The sequence below is a fragment of the Penicillium hispanicum genome, assembly GCF_028827665.1.
Source record: "Penicillium hispanicum strain IBT 35686 chromosome Unknown utg000006l_segment0_segment0, whole genome shotgun sequence".
NCBI lineage: Eukaryota > Fungi > Ascomycota > Eurotiomycetes > Eurotiales > Aspergillaceae > Penicillium > Penicillium hispanicum.
The window spans coordinates 1,330,116-1,353,031 of record NW_026623198.1 but is presented as its reverse complement, the minus strand read 5'-3'; the positions used below and the strand labels follow the sequence as shown (position 1 = coordinate 1,353,031).

Here is a 22,916-nt window from a genome sequence, read left to right as displayed (position 1 = left end):
ATGGGATGAATAAGACTGACCTTGGAAGTTATGAGACCAGGGGAAACAAAGGGGCCTTCCTTGGTTGGAGACGCAGATTTCTTGTTTTGGTGCCCAAGAAGGACACAAGGACTCGACCAAGCAGTGCTTGGTCGAGTTCAGCACGTACACAAAAGCAGAGACTGTCTGGAGCAGCTTGGTTTGTGTGCGTGGGAAAGTGGTTGGGGCGGAGGGGAGGTGAAGAAGGCAGAGTTCAGATAATAGCGTGCGCAGCCGCGAAAGAGTGAGGGATGTTCAACTTGTCTGAGCTATCTAATGCAAGTGAGTGGTGAATGACGCTTAGTCGTCTCGACTAAGCGACCAGAGTGAGTGCACGCTAGAAAACAACACCTTAGAGCCCATCACAGTATATGCAAGTAAATATTTCTCGCTATCGCAGAATCCATCAGTTCCCAGGCGCCAAGCAGCAAGCCATGGCCAATGAAGCTATACACAAACCCTATATACAGATCGGCGGCTAATCCCTTTTCGGCGAGTCTCCCAACTCCTTTTCCCCCCTCGATCTTCGCCCTTCTCACAGAGTCTCCATGTCGCTGCTTCCTGCCCGCCAATTCCTTCCTGGAATCATCTCCAAATCCACTATCTCGCCTGTACCGATCCTACGATCATCGGTACCCCGTCGTCTCTATTCTAGCGCCCCAAAACAGTCGCCTCCACACACCCCGAACGCCCCTCACACTAGCCGCTCGCAATTCAAGATCCTCCCTATTCTTGCCATCATTGCAATTGGCTCCGGATCCTACGTGCTACTTGTCAAATCTCGCACCGGCCAATCGCGTCCAGCGAACTAGAGCAGCCCGATCCCCGCCACGTCGGAATCCCGCTACCCCTCCATTCGGTCCCTGAATCCCTCCAACTCAACCAATTTACACCCCCCACCACCCCGTGCAACCCGTGCATTTCAATCCCACAATGGCCGAGACAACGTCCCCCCGCTTCTCTACCCAAGACGTGACCGTCGTCTTCTTCCTCGGCGGCCCCGGCAGCGGCAAGGGCACCCAGTCCGCCAACCTGGTCAAGGACTACGGCTTCGTGCACCTGTCGGCTGGCGACCTGCTCCGCGCCGAGCAAGTCCGCGAGGGAAGCCAGTATGGCGAGCTGATCAAGACCTACATCCGCGAGGGCAAGATCGTGCCCATGGAGATCACCGTCGCGCTGCTGTCGAACGCCATGGCCGACTCGCTCGCCTCCACCCCGCCGCCGGCCGGCACCAAGGCGCGCTTCCTGATCGACGGCTTCCCGCGCAAGCTCGACCAGGCTGTCTTCTTCGAGCAGACGGTCTGCCCCTCCGAGCTGGTGCTCTTCCTGGACTGCCCCGAGGAGGTGATGGAGAAGCGCTTGCTGAAGCGTGGTGAGACCAGTGGCCGGGACGACGATAATGCGGAGTCGATTCGCAAGCGCTTCCGTACCTTTGTCGAGACGTCGATGCCTGTGGTGGATGACTTTGAGAAGAAGGGCAAGGTTGTCAAGGTGAAGGCGACTGGCTCTGTCGAGGAGGTGTATGCGGAGGTCAAGACTGGCATTGAGGCCCGTGGTGTGCATCCTCGTTAAGATTGGGTTGCTTGGCTGTATATACGATGCAGAGGAATTCTGTGGAAGCATACTTTCAGACTTACTTGCCACATTGGCCCGCTAGCATGACCTAGTTCAATAGACATTGCACACTTCAATTCGTCGTACCGTTCATGTACGAGCCCATTCCAGCAATACAGGGTGAGTGATCGAGCAGCCGATCTTCTCGGCGCATTCCGGAGCTTTTTAAAACGTTATTGTTATTCTTGATCCATAGTCGGGAAATAAAACACAGAATCGTCCCTCCAGAATTCATCAGACTCAAATAAACAAACGTGACATGACTCGTGGGGATCCCAAAATCAACAGGGGGGCCAGTGTATCCATCCCTACAACTGGCCAACAAAAGAGATATAAATGCATTGGGGGAAAAAGAAGAAAGGTCTCCCCTCTATTAGCGGAAAGAATTTTTTGTGCTCTGTGAGTTCTCCACTCCGTCTCATCAAACACCTAAAACATGCAGTCACAAGCAGTCGAAGACATTTACTCGGCAGCAGCTTCCACCTCACGCGGTTGCGAGGTCTGTTGGGGCTGCTGGTTGCGTCGACGGTCACCAATGCGTGCCTTGTCGCCGGTCTTGCCCTGCGTAGCCGCTGCTTCCTGGTCCGCGGCAGCCTGAATGCCCTCGCGAACGAAACGCTCACGCTCCGAGCGAATGACGCCCAGAACGCTCTCGAGCGAGCGGCGCCAGACCATCAAGCGACCTTGAACCTCAGCCCACTGCTTCTCGCCGAACACACGGTAGGTAGCGCGGTGCACGAGAAACTCCTGACGCAGCTGCGAGAGCTTGCCCTCGACCAGACCAGCACGAATAGTGTCAATGACCCACATCTCGACCTCGGAGGCGGAGACGCGGAGAGCGGAAGCAATGGCGGCGTAGGCAAGCGAGCGCGAAGGAGTCGAAGCGGCAAGAGAGGTCAGGGTGAGAAGGCGCATCTTGGTCTGCAGAGCGTCGGCGGCGTCAGCGAGCACACCACCAGAGATGGAGGCGAGAGGGGTGGCGGCCACGAAGGCCTCATAGGCGTCGAGAGTGTCCGATGTGAAAATCTCCAGCAGCTCAAAGAGAGTGCTGTCGCTGGAGCGGAGGGACTGCACCGCGTCGGACGCGGTCAGAGGGGTGAAGTCGAAGACGGCGGGGCGGCGCAGCGCAGAGGCAAGAGCGCGCACAGCCAGATCGCGAGCGGCGGGCTTGCTGGCCTCGGCCGCGGGGATGGTCTGCAGGGCCTGGACAACGTGCGACTGAGCCAGGTCGTCATCACCCGCCGCAGTAGCCGCATCAGCAATGGCCAGGTGCACCTTCTGTGCCTCCTCGTCGTCCAGTTCCCACGCAGACAGCCATGTCGGCAACTGTGTGGCCAGCTGCGGCTTCAGAGCCTCGAAGGCGTATCCGGAGCCAGACTGGCGGATCACAGCCACAATGGCCAAGAGAACATGGTAGCGGCTGGAATCATTGGCGGAAAGGGTGTTGAAGATGGTGGTAAGGATAGAGATGGCCAATGTCGGGCCGAATTGGGGAGAAGTGGTGATGGGCTTAGCGAGATAAGTGCAGATGCGAGAGAGGAACATGTCCGGGTCGGAGGACTGGTGGATAAGATGCACAAGCAAGTTGTAAGAGGGGGTGATTTCTGCATTCCCATACGATGTCAGTCTCTGCAACTAAATCAAAAAGACCAAAAAAAGCCGTGCCGCCACCTCGACATCCTGCGGGATATCATTCTTCTTTGTCGGTCGCAGCCTCGAAATTCTGTTCACTCACCCTTCTCGGGAGCACCGTTCAAGACGGAGGCAGCCGCCACGATCTTCTTCAGGACCTCATCGCGCTGCTTAGGGTCGGGCTCGCCCTCGGACTGTTCCTGCTGGCGGAGCGGCTCAAGGAGCGGGGCGATCTCGGACTGGAGGCTGCCCTCTTTGCGAAGAGCGTCGACGTACTGGGCGAACTCCTCGGCAAGTTCGGAGAAAGAACCCTCGATGAGGAGGGTATTGGTCGGAGCGGGCATGATGGCGTGGGTGGGAGGAGAAGGGAGGGAGAGAGGTTCTTTGATGGTGGAGTCTATCGATAAGTTGAGAAATTTCAGTGTGTGCCAAAAAGTCTTGGCGAAGGAACACCGACCTCGCGCCGTACTACGACGACATTCCCTCCACCAACACCTACTCGTCCCACCGGACTTTTGTGCACACGCACACAGGTCTACTCAAGAGCTCTAGAAGGGCCAATGTGCGGAAATTCATATGGAATAAGACAATAGTCCGCTATGACTGTCGTCACAGACGCACAATATTTCTCTCCGCTAAAAGACAAAGAACGACCGGTACCCCATCCGTAACTAGGTGGTCAACATCAACGCAATCTCAAAGCGTCCAGGAACGGGGAATCAACATCCAAAAAAGACCAGAAACAAGTCATCATCGCGCTGAAATAAGAGAATAGAACAATCGAACGCGGCTTGGCACCGGAAAGAAAGATCGAGTACCAAAGGACGATGCCAGGTGCTCTTCACAGGAACAGGCGCATGGCCAGGAACATGACACCAGCCATCAGGCTAGTGGAGTATCCCTCGATGAGACTTCCCATCGGCACGGCGGCATTGTGGGTAGTGCTCTGAGCAGCCACCGAGGACGAGGCCGACTTGCTGGATTCGGTGGAGCTGGTGGATGTGGTCAAGCTCAAAGTGCTGGAGGCAGAAGTCGACGTAGAAGTAGTGTCAGTGGCACTGGCGTTCTTGCTTCCGCAGGTGGCTGCCTGTTTGCAGGCTTTCTGGCCATCGGCGTCATTAGGGTGAGAGCTGATGCATTGGCCGAAAGTGGCCTCGCAGACATAGAAAGGGACGGTCTGAATGTAGGGCGAGACGTCGGGAGTACTGCCATCGGAGCAGACACAGTTGAACGACAGGGATTTCTGGGAAGACAGATGTCAGTGTGATCAGTCTTATTGCAGGCGGAAGACTCCATACCGGGTCGCAGGTGTTCTGCTTGGTTGAGCCCTTGCAAATCGATGGGCAGACATTACGTTGTCCCTGACACCACGAATCTGTTTTTTAGCAAAGCATAGTCAGTCACTTGTGTCTGAAGGAATCCATGGATGGTAGGCAGCATACTCAGTTCGTCCGGCTTCACAAGGCCAATGTTGAAACCCGCAGGGAAGGTGTAGGGGGCAGAGGAGTTGCTCCCCAGGGCCGAGACCACAAGTGTTGAGAGTAGCACGACAGAAGACAGCATGATGTTTTGACTTTGTTAGACGAAGCGCGAGAAATACAAGGTAGGAAGATGTGGGAAGAGAAGGACGAGAGGGAGAGAGAGAGAGAGCGTGAAGACAAAGAAGTAGAGGGAGGGCCAGAAACGGCAGGAATCACCCGTTAGCTTAAATATTAAGCAGAACACTATTTACTGGAAGGTGCCGGGGTAACTGGCGGGAAAAGGGAATGAATGCATGCCACTCGTCGCTGCTTGCCCTGTTTTGCTCTCCATGACTGTCTCCACGCTATTCGGTCATAGCGAATTCCGCATTCGATCACCCCTTTCGAAGCTCTGGTTTCCAGATTGTAGATCCGCAATATGCCATATGAAATCACCGGGTTGAACTCCCCTGCGACGTTGATCCGCGCCCCTCGTGCACCGATAATTGACTTCCAATACTTTCAAGTTCCACCGACTACTTCTTTGTCCTTCCATCCTCCTCCAGGGTGCCAATGTAAATAGCATGCACGCATGGAGGGCTCCTGTCAGGGCTTGTTGATTCCTGCATTCCACGCCCGAATGCTTCATCGGCCAGGACCCTCCCTCCTTGCAGGTGTCATCCGCGGCTGCATGCCCAAGTAAGACCATGTCTGTGCCCCGAAACTGCGCCAACGACCCCGGAGTCTGAGACACATGGACTCGATGATGATGGTTGATCATCCCTGATTATCCTTAGTCTTCGTCCATTTCGGTTTCTGGCCATGATCATCTCTGTCCGTCAATCCGATATACTTCACACGTGATCTGCGCCCAGTCTTCCCGATTGGGCCAGCCGAGGTCGAAGTCCGGAGTAAACGGTGAACAGTGCAATAAAGTGGGTTCGGCTTGTTCTCATCTCCTTCGATTCCCTTGCAGCAACCCAAAATCCACCCCCAGCAGCAGTGTCACGGAGCATCCCAAATAACAACAAATGGCGGACCCAGCTCCTGCCATTGCTCATTTCCGCACCCATCAATGGGCCAATTCTCTCATCTCATCCGCTGGCTATGTGCCCATCCCCACGGACTCGCGCCGCCTGAAGCCCAGTACCGGCGAGGACGGATTCTTTGCCGGTACAGTCGCGACTCCGTCCACAATACCACACGTCCTCACCCTCCAGCGACGAGAGATTGCCCAGCCGCCCTCTGAAGTTCCCACCTGGCTTCCGGCAACCAAGCAAGCTGCAGCTGCCGCGGAAAAGCTCACCCCCGGTGTCGGCCCAGCGGACATTGTCATGCTCTTTGAACTCGGCGGGGCAGGTATAGCGGGTCATCCATCAGTTGCGCATGGTGGGATTGTGGCCACAATGATCGACGAGGCCATGTCCGTCGCCGTCTGGGCGCATACGTCTGAGCCTACATCACCACCCATATCCGACGAGCCCAATCCTCGCGGCAAGATCTTCACGGTACAATTGGATGTTCGGTATAAGCAACCTGTCAAGACACCGGCATTATTGGTTGTCCGGTCCAAGGTCGTTGCGCGCATTGGCAGGAAATTCTGGGTGCGAGCGCAAGCTGTGCAGGAGGACGATGAAAGTACAGGCGGACATTTAGAGTGGGCAAAGAAGAAAATCGTCAAAGCGGACGCAATGGCATTCTGGATGGTGACGCCGGTCGAGAAGTTATGATGACTGCCAAGTCGTATAGAACAGAATTCTTGTAGATCTAGACAGGAGCTGGACTCGCGACTGTATATACATGAACACTGGCTTGTGGCCAGCTCGACTCAGACCATATATAACGTTAGATACAAGATCAAATACTTTCGCTTCAGCGAAAGCATCGGTTGTTGATGCTGGGATCTCTATTAAGCACCTTCGCTGTCCACTCTTATGTTGTACAACATACATACCTAGGTATATACCTCCCGCATACTCACCACGATAGCGGCAGCTGATATTTAACCCAATGCTCTGCCGTATCAGCCTCTTTGAATTTGTCAATACCACCTGCTACCCCGTTCTCATTCACATCCCAATCACCTGTTTCCACTCGCACAGCCCAGTTCCATAACACCTTATGAAGCTGGACACTATGCTTGTCCAGAAACCCGGTATACCCACCGGCCTGGTAGAGCTCCGAAAACGGTGATTCTTCCCATGGTTCCCGAACGCTTAGCTGAGAGCCGTCACTGCAACGAGCGTGTCCATTGCCTCCCATGCGAAAAGGAAGTTGTAAGATACAGCCATTTCCAAAATCTCGAGATGACCATTTATTCGCTGAGTCCATGTATAGTCCGGCTGGGATATTCTCAAACTTTCTACTTGGAAACCAGGGCCGACCCCAGTGAGATGGAGACTCGCCGTCCGAGCGAAATAATAAGAATGGCATTTCTTCTTCAGGCGAGGGCTTCTCAACCCACACGCGACGGCCATCGACCCACTCGTCTTCTTCTCTTGGAAGGTTTGCGAAAGGCTGCGCTTTGAGCTCTGCCATACTTTGAAGCCGGATTCCTGGAGCAATGTAGCGGAACGGAATTCGACGCCGCGGAAGTGACAGCAGAAAAGACCGAACAAAGGAGTCGATAGGGGCAGAGGCTTCATCAAGAAGGGATGTTGTGTATTGTATCTCCAATTCATTGTCTGTGGGTTTGGGCTGAGGAAGTCGGCGCTCGATCGTATCCAGAAGGCAGGTGAAAGCAGTGACTGCCTTGTTGACATCGCAGTGTGTCCATAGAGAGTATTCCCACGGGTGGAAACGATCTGTTCGCCACGGCCACTTTCTATTTTCCGTCTCCGGCGATGCTTGCAGCTTACGCTCCTCAATCATCTCAAAATAGGCTGCGAGGAGCCACTGGAGCGGTTTCCATGGCCATCTCTTGCCGCAGATCTCATCCACATCATCCGAATGGGGTATGAATGCGGCCATCTCTGTCGTTTGGTCGAATCTATAGCGCACGGTTAGCTATCTTGTTGAGACCAGGTTGAATCAGCGTACCAAACGCACACTATGCCGACTTCATCGTCCGCATGAATAAACCCCGTGGCATCGTAGAGCTGTACATATCTATCACCCAACAACCGAAAGCGCACAGGCCTGAACGGGCGGTTCAAAAGATCCGAGCTGTCCAGTAGCCCATTCAGAAAGTAGAAGAAGTGGAAGCGTGGGAAATCGGGAGATCGTGCTGCCGATGGACATGACCTGGCCAAGCGCAAGAATTGTGTGAGCTTCGGATTGAGGCGCGAGGCAATGTCGAATGGAACCGGCGAGTGCTGTTCCCACCAGGCTGGACAGTGAGTTGGCAGCGAAGAAGGGTTATATCCGGCCCCCGTCCAGGCGTGCTGCAGGATCCTGTTGTGAATATTGGCGGCCTCTTGAGGATCAAAGACGAAATCGGGTATGCTCTGCATGATGGGTCTTTTCACGACCAATATGTTAGGGATCGCTCACGAAGGAAGCGCGGGAAGCCAGTCAGACTCATCGCGGGTTAGCGGCAGAGCCAGCGGATTGGGGCCTCTTGGGCTGAACAAGCCGGGACTCAAAACGACTGAACCAAGGTGCAACACCCGTCAGAGGGCCATGAATATACCTCGCAACCGTACCAGGGCAGAATCAATTGTATGTGTAATCTATGTCAAGTCTACAATTTCTCCATCTTCCTCGTTCCCACGTTCCGACTCGCGCTCACAACCAACCCAACCTGCGTACTCAGTGCAACCACCTCCCCATGTGCATCAAGCACAGTGACATCTAGATCGGTCCTCCCTTCTCGCAAAACCTTTGTCACCACTCGGCTGTACAGCCAGTCCACCCCATTCGCGGGCAGATGCTTCTTCATATCAATATTCAGTGTCACAGTGGGATACCAAAACTTCGCATTCATATCAGGGACCTCCACGCCCTTCGCTTTCGCCACAGCTGTCGAAGACACGGCATCGAAGCCGTCCAGTGCCATAGGGAACATATCGAGCAGATAGACGACGGCTTCGTCTGTCCACCGCCCATTCGTGTCCCCGCCCGGCCGGAATCGTGCCCACTGGTCAATGGCCATGGTTCCCGAGCGCTTTTGCTGTGCCCCGCCTTCCCCCGGTCCGAAGATCTCGAGGTGTGCGCCAGCGCGACGGAACTTGGGGTACGACGGGCTGAGTTTGGCCCAAGCGCCGTCCTGGCCGGTCTTCGCCAGCGCGGTAAGGTTAACTCGTCCACCAGGTAGAGAACCTGGCGGTGGAGGAGGATGTAGAGTCCACCCGGACGCTGCGCTGATGCCGACTTCTGCGCTGGGTGGGCTCACGGTGATATAACCCGCCACCTTGACTTCGACCTGGTCTGTTTTCTTTTCCGAGGACTGTAGCAGCTTAACGTGGATGGTGCTTGTGCGGGCGCCCAGCTTCACGTCCTCGACTTCTAGAGTTGCGGGGCCAGCCGCCGTGCGACGCAGGAAGGAGAGCTGGATTGAGATCGGTGATGCAGGAGTGTCGTATTGGGTTGGGTGGGCATGTTCAAAGTGTGTTATTGCCAGACGGTACAGAACTGCAGTGGTATAGCCGCCATGAGGGACTGTATTGCATGAGTCTTTTGAATATACGTAAGGAAACAGCTAAGAACATGTAGGATACCGGTTCCAATGCACCACTCGGGGCAGAGATGGGCACTATACTTGTTGGTGTCTTGAGGGGTAACGCGGATGGCGTCCTCGAATGCCGTATTGAGGACGGACATTCTGGGTGGGATACGTCGTCAAAGAGACCCAGGGGAGATTCGCGGGATTCTATTTATGTATGAGACCAAGCTGCCAACGGACCTCGGCTGCTTCGGCTACATTCCCGGGTTGCCAGGTGATCCTGTGCTGACTCAGTACATTATCGACCGCCCGGCGTCCGGTGGGTATGGCTGTGTATAGATCAAAGGATCAATTGGCATGGATCGAGGCCGGCAGGTTACAGAGATAGAGAAAAGGCACAAAATTGGATGCTTATTAGGATGGCTCTTTCATGTATGTATCACGATGAATATGGTGCAAAAGATCCGAAATATCACAAATTGAGGTGTAAGGCGCCATTTAAAACGCCCTCTGCCTCTTAAACCTCATAGACTCGTTTAACATGTTCGCATCTCAGACATGAGCTCGACAGTTTACCTGAATGCACAATCGGGAACAGGTGATGATTTTTACCGCACGGGTAGCGAAGTGGCCTCGGACGGAGCAGCCAATTGCTGCAGACAAGAGAGGACGCCTGGAAGAGAATGAATTAGCCAGTTGTATAATTATATCCTCGAGTAGAAACTCACCCGTCACTCCCTGCGTCAATGTCGCCTTTGCTTCGGTGCTGCGCGATCCCAATGTAACTGTCATCGCATATTCAATGCCCTTGGCTTTCTGAAGTTTGTTGGCCCAACGGAAAACAGGCTCATCTTCACGGTTATCACCAATGGCCAGTAAAAAGTCTGGTTTGACAACTTCTTCATGCTTCTTGCTGTCTTCCAAGCACCACCGCCAGACCAGCTCGGCAGCCGTGGCTTTGCTGGTACAGACATTTTCTACGATCAAGGCTCCTTCGACGGGAACGGCATGCACGCCTTGGTTAGAGTAGGCGTCATTAATGTGATCTGCGCACTCAGCAGCAAGCCGGCTCGCGCTAACACGGTCTTCTGCCGAGCCATAATGGAACACAAGGGAGCAGTGACGCTCCTCAACCCAACTGCCCTCACTGCGCTCCTTGAAGTAGGCCAGAATGTGCAACACAGAGGCCTTCCAGTTTTGGATATGGGGTTTGTCCGCAAGGCTGGTCCATTCATCGGAATGGGTATCGCGAACAAAACATCCGTTCTCGGCAATGAGACCAAGGTGATTGACTTGTCGGAATAACCGCTCCATTTCCTCCGGCATGCGCGAACTCATCACGTAGACAATATTGGCAGGATTTTCAGTCAGTTCAGTCAGAGTCGTGATTGCACGTTGGGGAGTAGTGAGAATGATGCTGTTTGGGGACCCCCATGAAGCGAGTGTACCCTCGTAGTCAATGATCATGAGCCGGCGCTTCGTCTGTCGATACCGCTCGACAAGCCGGGGAACAGATAGGCGCGGCACAGCCATAATCTCTCGGGCTGATTGCTCATTCCAAACACGAGTTAATGTCTCACTGAACGACTTGACCCAGTTGGCAGTCGAGTTTTGCAGGACTGCGCGGTGCAGCTCTTGCCACACTTCCTTGCGCTTGGTCTGATCCCTGGTCAGTGCTGTGTGTATCGCCTCTGAACATTGACGATAATCCCAAGGGTTCACCAGTAGCGCATGGTTGCCGAAGACGGATGCACTTCCAGTAAACTCACTGAGAATAAGCGATCCATAGGCTTTGTCACCATAGCTGCCATCCTGGCAGTACACAAACTCGTGACTGGTCAAGTTCATGCCCTCGCGCAAGCTCGTTATCATCAAGGCATCCGCCACGGTGATGAGGGCCAAATATTGCGGGAACGCCAGATCTTGTTTCAGAAACACCAGAGGTTGATGAGCCAACGTAGAATGGGTAGAGTTGATCCGCATGGCAATCTCGGATATGGTTGCCTCCAGCTCAGGCTGCTCCGTGGTACTAGTGGCAACCTGGATCAAAACCACTTGATCCGCCCATTCAGGGTATGTGTTGAGGAAAAGCTCGTAACTCAGGAGCTTTTGGCGAATACCACGGACCGAATCAATCTTGTCCCGGGAAACAATCAGTCGTTTACCCTGATACCGCGCGGAAATGGTATCCACCCATTGTTCCACGTCCGCAGCACGACGGCGTTTGTCCCAAGATCTAGGGTCAATGCCGATTGGGAAAGTTCCCACGTTGATAAAACGGTCTTCCATCTGAATCCCTTCGTTGGTAGCCTCTACACAAAGGATTCGGCTACACGTCTGCAGAAAGTGTCGACAATACTCATCAGTCTGGAAACCAATGAGATTAGCGCCAAGAATGCCCTCGAGAAGTTCCTTGCGCGGGGCCAAGCATTTGAAGACCTCTGATGACGGGAAAGCGATGTGCAGAAAGAAGCCAATTTGGGCGTCAGGGAGCATTTTCCGTAGCATCGCTGGGACCAACAATAGGTGATAATCCTGGACCCAAATCGAGTCACCTCGCTTCCAGTGCTTGGCGATGCTCTCTGCAAATGCCTGGTTTAGCTTCACATAGTAGATCCACGAATGGTCTTCGTAGGCTTTGCTCTTCGGGTTGTCTGGAATCTGGTAGTGGAAGACGGGCCAGAGGATGGTTTTGCAGAAGTGGGTATAGTGACCGTCGAAGTCGCCATCATTAACAAACACAGTCAATGAGTTGTACTCATCCTCCAGTCTCTCTGCGATGTCATTGCGGGTATAATTCGCCAGTGCATCAGTGGGCATTCCTAACGTGCCTACCCACATCGAATCTTCCAGGTGTCCAGCATCTTTAGCTGAACGAACAGCATTGCGCAAGCCACCATTGCCCTGCTCCGCAGTTTCAATCGTCCATTCGGCCCGAGAGAAAGATACCTTGCGACCTGGCCCTTCGGACTTCGTGATTCTAGGATGAGGAGCGGCAGGCTCGACATTTGGGGTTTTCTGCAACGCCGGCTGGCTGGTTGGAACGGGCTCCTGATGTTTCAGAATGGAAGGAGAGGGCGAGAGAAGGGTTTGTGGTTTTGGTTGGGTCAGAGAGGTCGTCGCGCCCCACGCCGGGGAATGCCCCTCGCTCTCGGTGAGCAGCTGCTTTTCCGCGCTGGCTGATGATGGGAATGGGTATCCGGTTTTTTCATTCTCCGCCTTGGCTACGTTTTCTGCGAAAATGCGTTCGTGGTCGGTGGTGGCGCCAGGGGTGAGGCCTGGTTGAGCTTTGAGGTTATTTTTCTCAAAAAGACTGGCCGCGGCATTGGCAAGCGGAGGCGTTGAACTAGCCACCGCATGGGCCGGGGGGACGGGAGGAGCGGCTTGAGTGCTACCATTGCGCGCATTTCCAACATGGAAATTGACCGTATAAGGTAAAAAGCTACAACATAATCGATGTCAGTCATTCAGTTCTAGCTTGGTATTTTACTCATACCTACAGAGACGTTATGAAGACAGTCATGGTGGGTGGTCGGTGCACCAAGGAGGGGTAGAAATTGAGAGGAGCTGTGCAACGAAGAGCTCCGGGGAAGGGAAGGAGACGTTTGAAAGCCAGACGACGGCGAGGGAAGTACCTGGAGAGCGAGCGAGAGACAGGACCGTCTGCGTATAAAGCTCATAGAGGTCGGGTGAAGAAGTACAGAGTACAAGATTCGAGGAGGATCTGTTTTCTCATGGCTACGTCATGTGAAAGCCGATCGGGTGTCCAGAATGGGCGACAGCAAGATTTTGGCTCAGCGCCCAAGCTTGACTGTCAACGCTTGGGCGACCGTTTTTCTGACACCAGCCTGCTTTCTCTGCTGGATCTTCCAGAATTCGGAGGCCAGACCCAATGCTTGTACCGTCATGAATCGCTGGCTGGTATTGAGTCTGACGGCGTCATACACCCTTTCTTCCGCCTCGCGCCGGCGATGATGTTTCCATACGGGATTACCCGTACCGAACTATGCACTCTGCGCTGTGATTGGCGGCATCTCTTATATGCTCTGTCACCTGACGGGTTGATGAGATAATCTGCAACTCTTCCGTCGCGGCTCAGAGCTTCACTTGTCTCTCGTTTGGTTCTCATTTCGTTATCGGTCAGGCATGACATTGCGTCTCACCTCAGCCCCTGTATCTGGTGTCAAGAAACGAAAGGCCGGTGCTCCAAGACCTCGTGCTTCCCCCTTCGCCGCTCATGCGCGCCGCAAGCCCGCCGCTGGGGCGGCCAACGCCGTGAAAGCAGCGGCGGCGGAGGCGGAATGGGATCTGGACGACCCTCTTCCTGACGAGGGTGCAACACATTTTATATCCGAGACAACACCGGTAGATGACGTGGTACAGGCAATTCAGTACATCCGAGTGAAGATGTTCGACGAGCTACCGGCGCGAGCAGGAATGAACAGCACACGGATCGCCGAAGTCCTCAACCTGCGCCGCTCCTTACCTCCACTTGCTTCCGTTGCACATGTACACACCCTGTTAAATGCCCCAACGCAAGTGGAACGAGAAATTGTTCAACTAGTCCAGTCGGGCCGTGTCCGGCGTCTGATTATCCCCGGACGCGGCAATGATGCGGCGGGGCTGGGAGACTGCTTAGTGCTTTCTGAAGACTGGGAAGAGCTTGTGCGTGAAAGCCCCGCGCTCGATTCTCCAGTCAAAGGTAGGTTATTTTGCACTTTGTTCGAGTTTCGGTTTCTCGCGGGGGCCAGAAACTGATGTTGGTGATTTGCAGAGAAATTTCTCGACATCCTCAACCGCATCGGAACTTACTCTGCCATCTCACAGGGACTGTTCACGCCAGATGAGTATAAGGCACTGGTTCGTGCCGGGTTTCTTGTTTCGTCCTCTTCCCTCACGCAAGGATCGTTGAGTGTCGCATCTCTTCCCAACCTGCCTGGTGCAGCAGTGTCGTCCGCCAGTCGGAGTGGGCCGGCGCAAGCTTCTGACACCAACCGATCTGTGCAGACCGATGCGCAGGCTCGTGCGGCCACTCTATTTTTGTCGCTCCCCAATACTGGGACATACCTTCGGTTGCTCGGTACCGGTCGAGCCCACCTGCTCGCTCTCCTGCGGCGGTCCAAGTGCGGCGAGGCCCCCTTGCATTTGCTCAAGGATCGGTGGGACGGGGCCGTAGAAACGGACAAAAGCTTTCACTTGGCGAAAAGAGCCCGTGGCGAATTCGCAGGAATTCTGCCGGGCAAAACCAAAAAGTGGAAGGATTTATATGGCATGCAGTTCCGCTGGATTTTAGAGGAGGCGCTGGGAGCTGGGTTGGTAGAGATATTTGAAACCGGCAGCGTTGGTCCCGGGGTTCGCTGTCTGTAGCGCTGCTCCCACCGACCAGGGGCTATACGATGCATATATAGATCGATAGACGTGGATCGCGCGGATTCTGAATGATAAGTGAGGCAAGACCCGCCGAATCGAGGTGGCGCCTCAAGATTCCCCGCTGATAACACTTGCTTTGGCTCGTTTGCTCGCCGATCCAATCGATCGCTGCGCTCAAAGAAGCTCTGCCGATCCCTCGGTTCTCTCAACCTCCAAGCTTCCCCTGTCCATCAATCCATCATCCATCAACACCTACCCATCGATCCACCCGTAATGCCCCTCATCCAGCTCCAGCCGCATCTATTCACCATTCTTCCCGTACATCCTTCTCTTCCCCCGGAAACGTCTCGCCCCGATGTACAATATTTCATCCGCTCTACTTTCCACGAAGCCTTTGAGCTTCTCAATTCTATTCCGTCAACATTTACTGCAGACCCCAAACCCCGCTCCTCGCCACCATCCAAATCCAAAATAAAGCTTCTCCGGCGGTGGCGCAAGCCTGCAGAGCTAGGTGACCATGCCAAAAACAAACCCGAGTTCTGGGTGTGTCGCCAAAGCGAACATGTCGACTCCAATACCAGCGGCACGGCATCGTGGTCTGAGTTTGAAGCCGGACTGAGACACGATCATGCAGAACATGAGATGGAGTACACGCCCAGTGTCAGCAGTGTCAAGCGCCTTCTGCAATGGGACGAACAAACCATTGGCGAAGTCGATGTGGATGGAAACAGGTTGCATAACATACTAGTTGAGAGTAAGTGATTGTCATTTCTTTAGGGTCCTCTGGTACTGAAATATCAACGACATTCCGATATACTAACATGCGCTCCCCAGTCAACTTGATCACCCACTCCTTCCACCCAAGTGCATTGATATCACCGCGTTCGTTCACGTCTCTGACCATCTCAGCCAGCTACGAGCTCTCCCCCTCAAAGAGCTTCATTACCGTCCAAATCCCTTTCTGCCCAGACGCCTCATCAACCCCGACCGACTTGTACCAGCAAATCACTTCTGCCGTACCCCGGCGGGCGATCTTCGCCAATTACGCCAGCGTGGAGCGTGTCATGCTGTTACCTGCATCTTCCCCGCAGTCTTCTGAGCCCCGTCGTATTGAATGGATCATGGCCACTACCTCGGATGCAGGCGGCTCGATTCCGCAGTGGGTGCAACGGAATTGGACGCTGGGCGGCGTGCCGCGCGCGGTTGTGGCGGACGTGGGATTGTTTATCGGGTGGACGATGCGTCGACGGGAGGAATCTGGTGCAGCTGGGGTGCATACAGATCCACGGCAGCAGGGGGGCCACTGAAGGATCTAACTGATACCCTTGCAAGCCTTGCACTTGCCCGTATGGACCCTTCATCAGTAACTTGTGTCAACCGTTCAAAAAGCACCATTCAACGATTCTTATTGCCATTGATCAGTCACCTAGTAGTGACTAGACTATTCATGTAGACAGGTAGACAATGGTCCAATATGACTCTGCAATCAAGCCTTGAGCACAGCGTAGGCATGCAGCGCAGCCGACAATCCCACAACCCATGCATTCTCCTTGACACCATGTGTAGCATACCAGGCCGAGCTAGCCCAGAGCAGGGCATTGACAATGCCCGCCATGGCCTTGTTCGCCGGGTCTTGCAGCGCAGCAGGATTGCGGGACCATGAATAGTGGAGGATCCCTGGCACAAGTCAGTATCAGGATGCATATTGTGGATAACGTTCGCATCTATAAATATAATGCGAAGATAAATGATCCACTCCAACCGGAGTGGCAGCGGAGCTTGATACATACCCGTCACAAGGAAAAATGCACTTCCCTACATCCATACATCAATCTCATGTTAGATCACCCTCCCTCGCGACGGGGCAGACAAGTCGAGGAACCGTACCTGAAACCAGCCCACCGTCCCACAGGCCCATGGCCTCGAGCCCTTGATGTTCTTGAAGACTTTCTCCGCAATCCACTCTCGGCCACCAATCTAGGCAGTGGCATGGTGGTCAGCACAACTCAATTTGGGGGAGCTGCGGGCGCTCTCGTAAGACAATTGGATGTCTGGAGCGGCGGAGGCTTACGGTATGTCCGAGGGCGAGGAGCACAAAGTTCGCGGCGGATATTTGCAACGCGCGGGATGGCGGCGCCGACATGATGAACGTGTGGAATTGGGATATCGGGTCGATAGGAAGTAATGGACGAGGTGGCGTGATGCGTGTATTGAGGCTGCGGCAGCCTCGGTCCAACCATGGGGCCGAGGCCGGGTAGTCCGATCCGACAGTGGACACATCCACAGATGCCTACCTAGATAGCCAAGTCGCAATGCAAGAGCGGTTGATTTTGAGCATAGGGTATATTATCACTACCTAAGTCCAAATGGCTCAATCACAAAATGAAAAAAAGTGGCAGTAAGAAACAAGGACTCCAATCCAGGATTATTCCATGCGTCGATCGAATGCTGTCGGCAAAAGACTTGAGGAACAAAAAAAGAAACAGAAGTGAAAAACTGTAGACTATCCGGTGAGGCGTTGTATAAAAGTCTCCAAGGCATCAACACCCGGGTCTGGTCCAGTAGATAGAGACCAACTTAGCTATAAGCCGAGTCTGATTGACTGCATCCATCGCAGTACATCCAGTTTTACGCCGAAACGCCCTCAGCGATCCAGGCGGTGAGATCCTCACGAACCATTCGAGCCTTGAATAGAGAAGGCGAGCCTTGAATAGAGAAGGAAAGAGAAGAGAAGTATAACAACAAAGGAAAGGCTAGCCCAAGAAAAGAACATGATCAAAAGGGAAAGAAAAAGCTGGAAACCCCCAAAGTATAACATAGGAAATGAGTGCAATAAAATATACCACCAACGCCGGCAATTGTCGGGACGGTGATCATGAAGAGGCATCAAAACTCGACCAACCGCCGAGAAAGTGGGATGATCGGAACGTATCAACGAATTAGGGGAATGCAAAACAATAGCCAGCCGAGGCTTGTAATCGGCCATATCGTACACACAGACAGCATCACGAAACAACGGTTTTACCGCGGACCAGAAGTCGTTTGATTCACGTCACCGGATGGCGGGGCTGTCGACGAATTGGTCGAGGCAATATGGGCGCGTAGATCCGCAACTTCGGTGCGCAACACCGTTAACTCCTTGTGCATGGAACGTACATATGCCCAGAGCTCTTCGATCTGACCGGCGTCACTTGAAGTTGCCTCTGGTCCATCGGGTCCAAATTTCGGTAAACCATGGCTACTCGAGTGACTGTGCGACGGAGTGTGTTTGTTGGCCTGCAAGCCAAATCGGGCATCAGGCGAGCTGATAACGGGCGGAGGAAGGTGAGGTGCTGACGGCTGGGGCGGCAGAAGTCCCAATCCAGGAGGACCATGACTCGATACAGACCCTGTCCGACCAAATGACGGCTGGGGATGTGACAGCGACTGTCCTATTCCCGGGGAGTGGGCACGGTGTGGCTGTGCAGCCGTGTCGTGGTGCGGTAGAGTATTTGGAGATGAAGGCTTGGGACTATCACTGACATTGGTGGAAGTGAAAATGGATGAGCCAGACGGATGTCCGACTGGTGGGAATGTCAAGTTGTTAGGTTGTGAGGTCGCTGTGGTCGACGCTCCGGGAGGCGGGTAGAGGCCGCTGCGAGCTGCGATGGGAGGGTAGGTGTTAGATGAACGAGAATGGAGGGAATCAGATCGAGGGAGCGGATCGACATCATGCTTGCGGTTGCTCGGTATGCCGAACCGCCGCTCATCCTCTTCATCCATGCGCTCCGGCTCCGCGTACATCACACCATCCATGGTATCGTCGGGTGGATGACCGTCCCCAAACTCATCCTCTGGCGCAAAGCTCCCCATGCTCGCCCGTCGCCCAGCACATCCACCTTGACCTTTGTTGTGCCGCGCAAGCGCGTCGCCGCGCGCAAAGCGCCGGCCGCACTTGGGGCAAGTATGTGGTCGCTCACCGGTGTGGAGTTTTGTGTGGCGCTTCAAGTCGTGCAATCTGCGGAAACGGGACTGGCAGGTCTGACAGACAAAAGGTTTTTCTTGGCTATGGGTGAGGAGATGACTCTTGAGATTGTGTTGACGAGTGAACTCCGTGGCGCAATAGGGGCAGCGGTGCTTTTTGGCGGACGGGGAGCGTGGGCTGCCTCTGTTGTAACCCGGCGTGGGCAGGCTCAGGCCGCGACGCGGGTCACTGATACCGCCAGTGGGCATGGGATACGAAAAGGCTTTGCCATCGTGATCAAGACCCGAGTTCCCCCGCGGACGAGGCCGGTCTCCATCCTGAGAAGCCGAGTCTTCGATGGGACCTGGGCTCGCAACCGTCGAAGAGTGAATGAGGGAGTTGTGGTTATGTTCGGCTGACCCGTACGGGTCAGACCGTGTGTCATCCGCATGCGTATCTATCTGCATCTGCTCCGGAGACGCATGGATCGTGGGTTCGGGGATGGAGGGCCCGGGCGATTTCTCACTCGCTCCCAATGCCTCCCGGGCGACTAGTGAGCTGTTGCGTTCCGTTTCCCTCACTTGCTCTACCGGCCGGTCCCCCGGTACTGATGATGGACTCGTCATTTGAGAGGGCTGGGATCGCGAAACGTGTAAGCCGGCGCTGGCGATAGAACTCAGATTGGATTCCGGCTTTGACGGGGGCTTAAGGAACGAGATGGGTTCGGAACTGGCGATGGGGTGGGATGGCGTTGTGATTGGGTTGGACACGGCGACAGGTTCGTTGTTCGAATGCATCAAAGCCGCCATGGAGGCAGAAGGTGTTGCGCCAGCCTCGAGCGGTGGACGAACCAAGGCGACGGCTACTTCCGAGGACATGTTAGTATCGTGATAGGGAGGGGAGGAAGGAGAAGAACTGGGGAAGACAGGATCGACGAACTTCACCCAAAGTCTTTGGATGGAAGGCAAAGAGCGAATGGAAGTTGGGGGGGTTTACCAGGGCAAAGTCCGTGTGGGGCGGCGCGCTCTCTTTCTCGCTCTCTGGCTCACTTCTCACTGACCTGGAGAGCGAGTGTGGCGCAAGCTGACGAGGTTGGTTTCAGCTTTGCACTTGTCAGGCCGGTGATCCACCCGGAATGACCCAGCAGGGGGCTTGGGCCGTTAAAATAGCAATCGGCCGTGGGAAGGAACAAGATTGGTTGGCAGTCAATGGAGCCGGGCCATCAGGCGTGAACTTTGGAACCGTGGGTGCAAGTAGGCGCAGGAACGAGTCTTCAGGGCCCCCGTCGAACAAGGCCGAGGAACAACTTGACGATGAGAGGATCGGAGGATTGGAATCGAGCGATCGCGGCCCACGAGTATGCAGAGTCGAGGAACCAAAAGGCAGCGCAAAGAGGCAAGATGCAAAACCGGGCACCGGGGGGGGGCAAAGAGATCCATACCTGCAGCGTACGCGACAACTCGCTGGACGATGCTGGGCGGCGGTGCGCGCAGGCGGTATTCAGGTATTTGCGTGTAATTGTATTGCAGTGTACGGCCCGCAGGCGGTCGCGGTCGAGGCTCTTGGGAAATGAACCCTGAGCTGGGGTGCAGGTATCAGGTACTTGGGGAAATGTGGGGGGTACCACCATCCAGCAAGTATTCGCTACCTGGGATAAGATTGAGGCTGTGTAGGCCGCTAACGCGTGTGGCTGGTCGCGGATCCCACCACGAGATGTTCTACGTTACACTCTGCTGGTCAGTACTGTACATATGTATGTACTCCAGTACGGAGTATTGTGAGATGGCCGCCAATAATAATGTGAGGTCATTTCCCCTCTTCCTTCCCCCCAAAATGAACACATTTTGAATCCTCACCACCGTTTCCCCAGTGACTGGCCTTACCAATTCATTCTTCTACCCTTGAGGATGATGTCATTCACCAACCCCTCCAGAAAAGCAACGCTTGGTGCCCGGGTTGTGGCGATCCATTCAGCGGAAGATCGACTGCAACCCACCGTGGTTCGGTTGTTGAAGTGCCCGTCCCAATTTCTCATCCCGCGCTGGAGGTTCTCGCAAGCGGGAGGCAAAAACATCAACTTGATTGGCATTCGCGGCGTCTCACCCCAGTTGCAAGTCCCCTACGAATCTGGGGCGGCCTGAATAGTGCGCAGGTGGCCTTCTCGTCATCGTTACCGGGGAATCCGTGTCAGGATATGGACAAGCCCCGTTCCGCTCTGGCTGTGCAAGAGCCAGATCGAGTTTCACCCAGCCTCAGCCTGAAATAGCGCAGGATTGCGATGGATATGCGGGACGTCTCATACAATTGGACAGCCTGGATCAACATTTTCAGCGCATTGTCCACCTGGGCATGAGGCTCTTACGGCCCCAAGCTTTGCTTATTCGGAATGCCAAATGCAATCCGGGCTGTAGCCGCTTGATCATGAAGTCACTCTCAGAGAAACCCGGGGGCTATACATAGTACACCATTATGAGGTATGCCCCCCCTGTCTTGGGGCCGTGAACTTGGGGTTGATGGTTGCACTAATATTAGAAACGACCTCCTCATTAAATCCTGTTCTTCGGTCGCACCAAATCTACTCCATGTCTGTCATACTCCAAGGGCCGAGAGGATGTCTGGAAGTCTTGCAGAAGAATTTGTAGCCAACTGTCTCTGGAAACATCGGCGGCGAAGACTCGGTTGGGGAGTCGTGGCATCATTGCAGTTGGTGTCCCTTCTAACTTGGGGCCAAGAAGTGACCACTTTGGATCCAAACGCATGCAAGGACGAAGTACCACTGACTCGACCATCTTCTCTGCAAAGCGGACTGAATGCAGACAGCAAGGCTCCTCGGTAGATGACAGATAGGCAGTCGGCAACGGACTGCGAATAAACCTGGGTTGTTCGTAGCCCAGGGGAGAACCTCAGTAATATAGAGACTTCTCAGGTTGAGTATAAGCCATGAGCCGGGTAGACAGACCTTCAGCTCTGCCATTTCATCCCTTGAGATATCAGGTTTGCTCGTAGATGGATTATTCCCAAGATTCATTCGTAGTAACTGTCCTGAATCCGAAAGGTAGACAAATGAAGCCCGTCTTTTCCACATGGAGTAATCATACGAATCCAGCCCTAGAGTACAGATGCAAATGGCGCTGAGCCACCTCTGTTCTTCAGCTGTTCTACCAATATGTAGTACCCGATCAGAGAAGATATTGATATCCCATCTAGATATATGAACGCTAAGATTTTACCAGCGGGGACACATGGGGTTTTTGAACGGCGTGAGATCATGGGTTGGGACGCTTTGCCCGCACAAGACCAAGTATGCATGTACATGTACATACATACATAGTAGTATCAATGTTCATTATGCAAGACCATTTCACTACTCATCCTTTGACACCCAAGCAGGGAAGCCAAAAGGTCATGTCGTCCATGGACACGCATAATCGCACCGTGGCGTGACACCTCGACGGTGATCATAATAAGATGGCTCGATGCGGACTCGGACAGATGAGAACAGCGGGTAGTTCGCAGGGGTGGAAGCCGCCGGTCAATGTGATGTGATCCGTGGAGGCAGACTGCATCATTTATCGCGACTCAGATGCGATCCACCACTATTCTCAATGGCGCAGTCTACCTGTACCCCGACGCTAGCCTAGAGCATTGCATGCAATGAGTTCACTTTTTTTCACGTTCGATGCGTTTGTCGGAGATGGCCCAGGTGGTTCGTTGATCCGTTGATAGCGAGCCATGACATTCAACATCATCAGGAGGAGTTGAAGCCCAGTGGGTATCGACCAAAGAACACACCGTTCGTGTGGGAGAGCATAGACAGGGCGCGCAGGCCGCAGGCCGCAGGTCGAGGCAACGCCATCACCGGCAACCAACGACGGTGCCTCTTTGCCCCTGTGTGACGAGCAATGGCCGTGGGATATTTTGCGCTGAGGATGTGCTTCACTGCGAGCTGCGCAACTCGAGCGGTTCTGCACGCGGTGTGGTTGGCCGGTCGATCGGCGGATTAGCGCCGGCCGGGGGGTGACGGGCGTGCATCGGGAGCAACAACGGGGCCGGCAGTTCGACGTGACTGGCCGCTCCACGGTGATAAGCTCGACACATCACCTCCACCATCCAGTCACATCGTCCTCGCGCTGTGTGAAGACGCACCCACCATGCTCATCAACATTGTCTTCCCCCAATCAACGCCGCCTTTCCGCTGCTCCCCTCACCCTCGGCGCTTACTCTGCCTCTGGCTCGAGTGACGAGAAGCCATGGCGTGCAGTCTACCCCCGCCCTG

At 54.4% G+C, this 22,916-nt stretch overlaps 9 protein-coding genes across 9 annotated transcripts; 3 read left to right on the top strand and 6 right to left on the bottom strand.

Moving 5' to 3' along the window:
* Nucleotides 1-951: 951 nt before the first annotated feature.
* On the top strand, nucleotides 952-1,590 carry ura6 (uridylate kinase ura6; the record flags this gene model as incomplete). Its single annotated transcript, XM_056945999.1, has 1 exon — nucleotides 952-1,590. The coding sequence occupies one exon, from the start codon at nucleotides 952-954 to the stop codon at nucleotides 1,588-1,590; it is 639 nt and encodes a 212-aa protein (XP_056797998.1).
* A 504-nt stretch (nucleotides 1,591-2,094) lies between these two features.
* On the bottom strand, nucleotides 2,095-3,608 carry N7459_006830 (PCI domain protein; the record flags this gene model as incomplete). The annotated part of the gene is made up of 2 exons (XM_056945998.1): nucleotides 2,095-3,236; nucleotides 3,368-3,608. The coding sequence occupies 2 exons, from the start codon at nucleotides 3,606-3,608 to the stop codon at nucleotides 2,095-2,097; spliced, it is 1,383 nt and encodes a 460-aa protein (XP_056797997.1).
* Nucleotides 3,609-4,105: 497 nt separating this feature from the next.
* N7459_006829 (uncharacterized protein) lies at nucleotides 4,106-4,827 on the bottom strand (the record flags this gene model as incomplete). The annotated part of the gene is made up of 3 exons (XM_056945997.1): nucleotides 4,106-4,507; nucleotides 4,563-4,639; nucleotides 4,707-4,827. The coding sequence occupies 3 exons, from the start codon at nucleotides 4,825-4,827 to the stop codon at nucleotides 4,106-4,108; spliced, it is 600 nt and encodes a 199-aa protein (XP_056797996.1).
* A 928-nt stretch (nucleotides 4,828-5,755) lies between these two features.
* N7459_006828 (PaaI family thioesterase) lies at nucleotides 5,756-6,454 on the top strand (the record flags this gene model as incomplete). The annotated part of the gene is made up of 1 exon (XM_056945996.1): nucleotides 5,756-6,454. One exon carries the CDS (start codon nucleotides 5,756-5,758, stop codon nucleotides 6,452-6,454), a length of 699 nt encoding a protein of 232 aa, XP_056797995.1.
* Nucleotides 6,455-8,406: 1,952 nt separating this feature from the next.
* N7459_006827 (thioesterase family protein) lies at nucleotides 8,407-9,485 on the bottom strand (the record flags this gene model as incomplete). Its single annotated transcript, XM_056945995.1, has 2 exons — nucleotides 8,407-9,323; nucleotides 9,383-9,485. 2 exons carry the CDS (start codon nucleotides 9,483-9,485, stop codon nucleotides 8,407-8,409), a joined length of 1,020 nt encoding a protein of 339 aa, XP_056797994.1.
* Nucleotides 9,486-9,935: 450 nt separating this feature from the next.
* N7459_006826 (putative alpha,alpha-trehalose phosphate synthase subunit TPS3) lies at nucleotides 9,936-12,850 on the bottom strand (the record flags this gene model as incomplete). Its single annotated transcript, XM_056945994.1, has 3 exons — nucleotides 9,936-10,000; nucleotides 10,056-12,769; nucleotides 12,828-12,850. The coding sequence occupies 3 exons, from the start codon at nucleotides 12,848-12,850 to the stop codon at nucleotides 9,936-9,938; spliced, it is 2,802 nt and encodes a 933-aa protein (XP_056797993.1).
* A 623-nt stretch (nucleotides 12,851-13,473) lies between these two features.
* Nucleotides 13,474-16,004, top strand: N7459_006825 (Serine-threonine protein kinase 19; the record flags this gene model as incomplete). The annotated part of the gene is made up of 4 exons (XM_056945993.1): nucleotides 13,474-14,029; nucleotides 14,102-14,686; nucleotides 15,089-15,451; nucleotides 15,532-16,004. 4 exons carry the CDS (start codon nucleotides 13,474-13,476, stop codon nucleotides 16,002-16,004), a joined length of 1,977 nt encoding a protein of 658 aa, XP_056797992.1.
* Nucleotides 16,005-16,183: 179 nt separating this feature from the next.
* Nucleotides 16,184-16,840, bottom strand: N7459_006824 (uncharacterized protein; the record flags this gene model as incomplete). The annotated part of the gene is made up of 4 exons (XM_056945992.1): nucleotides 16,184-16,374; nucleotides 16,488-16,512; nucleotides 16,585-16,674; nucleotides 16,769-16,840. The coding sequence occupies 4 exons, from the start codon at nucleotides 16,838-16,840 to the stop codon at nucleotides 16,184-16,186; spliced, it is 378 nt and encodes a 125-aa protein (XP_056797991.1).
* Nucleotides 16,841-17,718: 878 nt separating this feature from the next.
* N7459_006823 (C2H2 zinc finger protein) lies at nucleotides 17,719-19,518 on the bottom strand (the record flags this gene model as incomplete). Its single annotated transcript, XM_056945991.1, has 1 exon — nucleotides 17,719-19,518. The coding sequence occupies one exon, from the start codon at nucleotides 19,516-19,518 to the stop codon at nucleotides 17,719-17,721; it is 1,800 nt and encodes a 599-aa protein (XP_056797990.1).
* Nucleotides 19,519-22,916: the final 3,398 nt, after the last annotated feature.